The sequence below is a fragment of the Notechis scutatus genome, chromosome 2 (genome assembly GCF_049901735.1).
Source record: "Notechis scutatus isolate UNSWTSFEM ecotype Mainland chromosome 2, rNotScu1.2, whole genome shotgun sequence".
Taxonomy (NCBI): Eukaryota; Metazoa; Chordata; class Lepidosauria; order Squamata; family Elapidae; genus Notechis; species Notechis scutatus.
Genome location: NC_142010.1, coordinates 102006084 through 102013133, shown reverse-complemented (window position 1 = coordinate 102013133; position 7050 = coordinate 102006084). Strand labels below are relative to the sequence as shown.

General features: G+C 37.5%; 1 protein-coding gene across 2 annotated transcripts; it reads left to right on the top strand.

Annotated features, from left to right (window-relative positions):
- The first annotated feature begins 719 nt into the window (after positions 1–719).
- On the top strand, positions 720–6116 carry RETN (resistin). 2 transcript variants are annotated; one of them, XM_087954083.1, is made up of 4 exons: positions 720–852; positions 2537–2679; positions 5570–5647; positions 5918–6116. In XM_087954083.1, the coding sequence occupies exons 2-4, from the start codon at positions 2556–2558 to the stop codon at positions 6043–6045; spliced, it is 330 nt and encodes a 109-aa protein (XP_087810209.1). In that variant the 5' UTR covers positions 720–852; positions 2537–2555; the 3' UTR covers positions 6046–6116. The 2 variants fall into 2 exon arrangements, with proteins under 2 accessions (XP_087810209.1, XP_026532730.1); XM_026676945.2 differs by lacking the exon at positions 720–852 and adding an exon at positions 860–911.
- Positions 6117–7050: the final 934 nt, after the last annotated feature.

Here is a 7050-nt window from a genome sequence, read left to right as displayed (position 1 = left end):
CTAAGCAAGGTGATTGTTACATAAGTCAGGCCCAATTTTGCCAGGGTTGTGAAGAAATCAATGTAGTTGGTAAGTGAATTTTTAGGAGTTATGGTTTTCCCCATTGACTTTGCCGGTTGCAAATGGCAATCCCAGGATCCCAGCATGCTGCAATCATCATAAATATATGCTGGTTGCCAAGCTCCTAAATGCTGATCATGTGACCACAGGGATGCTCCAGCAGTTGTAAGTGGAAGGACTGATCATAAGTCCATTTTTTCAGTGTTGTTGTAACTTCAAACTGTTGTTAAATGAACGGTTGTAAGTTGAGGACTACTGATATCATTATTTTCAACTCTAACCAGACAAATAGAGCTTTCATAGTCAAATGCATAAAATTGTTAATCTTAAAGGAAATATCCTAATCTTGCCAAGGCTATCCTGTTTAGATTACTCACCGGAGTTATCATAATCTGCCTTAGGTAAACTCTTTAACTTTCACTACTTCCTGCTCTGTGGCTCAATATTGACCAAACCAGGACATCGCCCAGGTCCCTGGGAATAATTTAAAATAATGTTCCTGCTGCAGATAAGAATGGTTTTAGTTTACTTTATTGTCATTGCACCTTGTACAATGAAATCAAACACCATCTTCAGTGCACATCATGATCATGACCATGAAAATAAACACAAACACACATCCTTCACCCTCCACACATTGAACCAAAAAACCCCGACATCACACCAACACTGCACTATACAGCAGAATTTAAAAGAGCTACTGCCACGTAGATAAGGGGAGGAGAGAATCCACTCTTGAACCATTTAGGCCAATCAGGTGAAAAAGGGTGGGCAACTCTATGGTATTTAAAGGTAGGTAATTTGTTCAGAGCACAGAATATTTTGTGAGGAAAAAATAATCCCTCTTAAAGGTAAGTTTGTACTTCTTTTGGTAAGAGAAAGAGACGACAAGAAGAGGAGGCTATTCTCAGGACATAATGTATCTACAGTCCTGTATGTTTATCTCAAAATCCATCCCACCAAGGGGCTTCTAATTGCATTACCAAGTTACAGATTGCTTGTTTGTTGATTTGACTTTTCTTTATAGAAGATTAATTTGAGATAACAAATGGATGAAATGCTGGAATTGCCAGTTAAAAACTCAGTAGAACTGTTGGCTTACGAACTGAAATATCTGGCATGGTTTATTTGGGCTTTGCTACAGATTCATATTGCTCCTGACTAAAGAAATCATTTTAATTTTTTTCAGGGAATCTAGTGGTTATACATTTTGTTATTTTACCATATTGGTAGCCTACCTAATGTTTTCTGGCTGATTTATAGCAACAGAATATTAAAATGCAATAATAATTTTAAAAAGCAGATAACAGATAACAGATAATTAGAGTTGGAAGGGACCTTGTGGGTCATCTAGTCCAAACCCCCGCCCAAATGGGAGACCCTACACCATTTCTGACAAATGGCAGTCCAATCTTTTCTTGAAAGTCTCAAGTGATGGCGGTCCCACAACTTCTAAGCTGTTCCAGTGGTTGATTGTTCTCACTGTCAGAATGTTTCTCTTTATTTCCAGGTTAAATCTCTCCTTGTTCAGTTTCCATCCACTAAAAATATTAAAATTTCAACTGCAATATCTTTGAAAGAACCCAGCATAGCTATATTTTGGTGAACTAAAAATTCAGAGAAGTCAATATGCAAGAATTTTCACAGGCTGGAAGCAATCCTGTGTCAGGAAAATATAGGTTTTCCTGCCTGAGGGGAAATTCCATCATTAGGCCCATAATAGTCAACATTCCTCCCGGTTGCAATCACCTACATCTTATTAAATAGAAGAATGACAGATGAAGCTGCAAGAATTTATATGACAATGATATGATTGTTCAAGTAGCATTGATAAACAAAAACAAAACAAAAACAAAAAAAATGATTTATTTAAGAGATCCTTATCTCTGAGATCTTTGTTCATTGGTGAATTTATAAGTACTTTAATAATTTTCCCACATATTGCATTTAATTAATATTTTCCTTAATTGCAGACACTGGCAGGGATGATGGAGAGGGTTATAGTTTAATTGGGCAAAGGCAAAGAGTTTTCCTTCCAGAGATTTTCTACTCCCATACACCACTTTTAATGCCCCAAAGATGGAAATCATGCTCCCCACCCCCAAACCCAATGCTGCCTCCTGGAGATGACAACTGTTGGATATCCTGATGTTCTCCACTTGAGAAGTGAAGCAAGTTCCAGTCCTACGGAAATAACTAATTTACAACCCAAAGTTGTAGCACTTAATTTTTTTGTTTAATCCATTTATACATACAAACATACGTATTACTTTCTAATAATATCTAAACTGCTTAGAGAGGGCTATAAAACAATGCAAAGCAGTATATCAGTCTAAGAGTGCTATTGCTAATATATTTTCTCTGAATGGGTACTCTCACTGGGTAAAGTGAATAGGCCTGGGGAAGAAAGATATAGAAATAAAGGGACTCTAAAAGTACCATGCCAGAGTGAACGCTTACATTTTTTTCTCTGCAGGAAGTTCTGCATCATTAAGATGAAGAAACTCTTCATATTCCTGCTGTTTACCGTCTTGCTTTTCGAAAAATATGCAAATAGTCAGACATGTGAAATTGATAACGTGATTGAACTGAAGACTAAGAAAATAATTGATTCTTTAGGTATTTAATTTTTTATTTTTTATTTTGTTGTTGCTTATTTATATCCCTCCTTTATTATTAACTTTAAATAACACAAAGTGGTAAACATACCTCATACTCCTTCCTCCTCCTGTTTTCCCCACAACGACAACCCTGTGTCTTGAGTTGGCTGAGAAAGTGACTGGCCCAAAGTCACCCAACTGGCTTCCATATTAAGGCAGGATTGAAACTCTCAGTTTCCTGGTTTCTGTCTTTGCTTATAAATTTCTATACTCTTCATCACACTTGCCTGACTCTGGCCAGTTTACAGAATAAACAGTAAAATGATACAAAATCTATAGGTAAAACAAGTTAAAAAGCAGATTAAAACAATTACAATTACAACGTAAAAAAAGGCAGAGTAAGCAATTTCAACCCATCAACCACCTCCAGGGTTACATAGCTCCCTTGGGCATGCAGATAATTTGGCATAGCAGGATCTTAATGATCTTCCAGAAGGCCTGGAGAGTCGGGATTTGCCTTGCCTCTGGGGATAAGCTGATCCATGGGATGGGGACAACAGCAGAGAAGGCTGTCTTCCTGGACCCTGCCAGTCAAAGATGTTTAATCAAAAAGAATTAATAACATGCCTTCCCTGCCTATCCATGTGGGGCAGGTGGACGAAATTGGAAGAAGATATTTCTCAGACAATCTGGTTCCATGCAGTGGTGGGATTCAGCTGGTTCACATCAGTTCAATTGAACTGGTAACTAACTTTTTGTGCAGTTTCACAAAGCTGCTGAAAATAAAGTGCAAGAGAGGGTTTTTCCTTCTTTTTCTCTCTCCCTTCACTTAATAGTTCTGGGCAGACAGCCAAGAACCACAACACAAAAATATTTAGTTGCGATAACAAAACCTCAGGAATGCAGCCAGCACACACCTTGAATAAACAATAGAAACTGATAGGCTTCGTGCAGAAAAACACTCAGGAAATCCATCAGTTACCCATCTAGGGATAGGATTGACCTCTTCCCTTCAGAAAGAAGGACAAGATTAGGAACATTTTCATTATAAAAGGTATTAAGTAACACTTCTGTGATCAGCTGATACTCCCTGGACTTCCCCAGGACCTTTCATAGCTGCTGCAGTGTTGGCCACTTCTTGTTTCTTCCTGGAGGAAAATGATACAGGATGGAACAATGACGCAGCTTGATCATACAGGCCCTGAACTTAATTCATGTGTGCTTCAGCCAGCTGTATTGCTTCTGCTATGAAACAGCCAATTTAGAACATAGAGAACACAGAAAAATAGAGTTGGAAGGGACCTCAGAGGTCTTCTAGTCCAACTCCCTGATCAAGCAGGAGACCCTATATCATTTCAGACAAAGAGTTATCCCATCTCTTTTTGAAAGCCTCTAGTGATGGAGCACCCACAACTTCCTTTGGTTGATTGATCTCACTCTTAGGAAATTTCTCCTTAGTCCTAAATTGCTTCTCTCTTTGGTTAGTTTCCACCCATTGTTTCTTGTTGTGCCTTTTGGTGCTTTGGAAAATAGATTGACCCCCCTCATTTTTGTAGGAGCCCCTCAAATATTGGAACAGTCTTATTTTATTGTGAGTTGGGGAGATATTTGGCAAAATTGATTAAATAGAATAAAAGGAATGTTTGAATTTGCTTTTTAAATCCTTTCAGCACTGCTTTAGTTAAAAAATGAAAGATCGTTAAAAAGATCACAGTATTGTAGAGCTGGGGCAATTTTTGCACTGTCATTATGGCAGAGAATCGGTTGTTAAATTATTTGAATCCGATGACTGGTTCCATTACTTAATCACTAGAACAGTATGTTTCTGAACAGAGATTTATTGTATACATCACCTGCTTAGACGTGGGACATACATCTCCTGTCTAATCCTGAGCAAATAATAAAAAGGAAGGAAAAGTAGTATTGTAGGTATATTGAATTTGTTCATGTGGTTAATGATTTTCTTTCATTTTATGTGGGAGTAAAGGCTGACTTTAAAAAAGTGAAATCTGAAACAGTTAAACACAGGGTGTCAAAGAGTGAATCCACACAGCTTCCTTGCCCTGGTATCAGGATGGTTCACTAACCATTTCCAGAGGTTGGGTCCACAAGCCACAGCCTACGCCTCCATTGTCCATTTGCAGCTGATACAGCCAGAGGATGAATTTAGACATTGCTCCAAATGTGGCGCTTTTCCCCCTCTCCTATCATCAGGTGCTTCATGTAGGCAACATGGAGTCTGTTGTTGTGCATGGGAGAGGCAGCCTGCAACAGTCTGTTCTCTGTTGGCACATGGGTTTGCTGATTTTTTGAGGGACCAGCTTCTTCCATCTGGAAGGTGTGTAGCCAATATACAAAATTCAATTCATGGCCCTCCATATTTAATAATAATTTTTATTATTAGCTTTTAGGATCACCTTTCCATAACATATTTTAGACACAGTGCATTCATATAGGCAGAATGGAAGAAATTATCCTTGTAGGAAGGAACCATGTCACCCATGCCAAAACAGAGCCTGAAAAATGTTTTTCATGTGATCTCTCATCTGCTCAGAACTGTCTAGTTTCTCTTGACATTCAATAGTTTTTCTTCATAACTCTCCTGTAGGCACAATAAAAATATTTATTTTACCTCTACTCTTCGTTTAGGACCTTCAGATTTCATCTCTTTTTTCTTATCTATTATAAGAGAAATAAAACATTATAAAACATGCTAAGTTTGATGATGAGCTAATAATTGTTTTCTGTACATGAATATGCAGAATATCTCTCTGCTTTCTTGAGAATGAATCCAAAAGGACAAGAGCAAAGCAAAAGCCAGTGAGACAAATGATTGCAAAACAGAAATAAAGAATCCTGTTTGATTAAAGATGCATGTGTTAATAATAACTATTGGTTTCATTCCCCAGTGTCTTCATATCTGCCAAAGCTCCAAATGGTTTGCCAAAATGTGGATGCTCGAGGTGCTTTTGTCGCTTGTCCATCAGGTGAGAATTAATAACTTGTGGGAGAAGATCAGGAGCTAAGAGAAGAGGATTGGGTGGGGGAAAAAATCCCCTCTATCAAACCCCTTTTTCTGACATCTGTCTGCCTTGTGCATGCATGGGTACAAAATGTAAACTAAGCTAGACTGCTGAAGGAATCCGCTTAGTTTGGCATTTATATCACAATTGTTCCAAACACTCAAATGAAGTAACACAGGTCTGTATAACTTTCATCTTTTCTAACTTTCTTTCCATTTTCATTTTACTTCCTAGGTTTTCTACCGACTTCATGTGCCTGTGGAATGGCCTGTGGGTCTTGGGATATTCGTCAAGACTCAATTTGTCACTGCCAATGTGCCAATATTGACTGGACTTCAGCCCGGTGCTGCAAAATTGCTTAACTGATGGCTCCTAAGCCGCTTTGATGGCAAGTTAGCTCCAGTTTCTTTGCTCAATAAAAGTATGAATTCTATGAATTGTTCTCTATTTGAATTCTTATCCAGTGTACAGTGATGAAAAATGGAAAAACTTTTGCGAACTTCATTAATTCATGATAAAAAGAAACTCCAATATCTCCTGTCATTGCCTTCAGTTAAAGTTAATCCTTCCTTTTCTAACTATCATGATAAAGGAACTTTTTTTTCTTCCTAAAGAGTAGGTTTTATATTCCTTATAAAGCCAAATGTGAGGAGAAAAGCCTCTGCTATCCAGTGAAGGCTTAACCTTTCCTTGCATCTTAATCAGTTTATTTTTCTTTAATCTATACTCCTTGTCAAACCAGCTAGGCTTTGACAAAGCTATTAAATGAAAGACCAATTGACCTGAAAGGCTGTAAAACTTTAATTACATCCTAATAAATGTATAAATGTATTATGGGCCCTGAAGGATTGAACACATAATTCTTGAAAATTGCTTCTGTATCAGATAGAGTTTGAAAGGACTGCTCTCAGTATATGGCTTCCTGGAATCACTGCATCTCTAAGTTGAGTATTCTTAATTCTACATTTTAGATATAAAGGGAAATTATCACTTTCTTTCCTTGTTTCTTGAGAAAATAATTGCATTAAGAGAACTGATACCGAGTATAAAATATATTATGCTGTGACCTTTCCTGATCAAACAGATAAAATATTCAGGTGATTGAATCAACAAACAGCCATCAAAGCAGATTGATCTATGTTGAAATAGAAAGGCATAGCTCATGTTGGCCAATAGTATGATCACAAGGGATCCTGGAGCAATTTATGTTGCAAATCAAAGATTCTTGAATTAGGATCTTTCTCACAATTGCCTTAAAATACTCTGATCTTCAAAGTGGCAGAATAGTATGCAAGCATATTGTGCTCCAATTGCAGAGCCCAGCCCTTTTAATTTCTTTTTTTTATTCATTCAATTTATGTAGCTGC

What these genes read in the sequence shown, in the direction of transcription:
- RETN (XM_087954083.1), top strand. Translation starts at nt 2,556, where the DNA reads ATGAAGAAACTCTTCATATTCCTGCTGTTTACCGTCTTGCTTTTCGAA. An exon ending in GAAAATAATTGATTCTTTAG is followed by an intron (nt 2,680 to 5,569) that starts GTATTTAATTTT and finishes TTCATTCCCCAG; the next exon opens with TGTCTTCATATCTGCCAAAG. An exon ending in TTTTGTCGCTTGTCCATCAG is followed by an intron (nt 5,648 to 5,917) that starts GTGAGAATTAAT and finishes TTTACTTCCTAG; the next exon opens with GTTTTCTACCGACTTCATGT.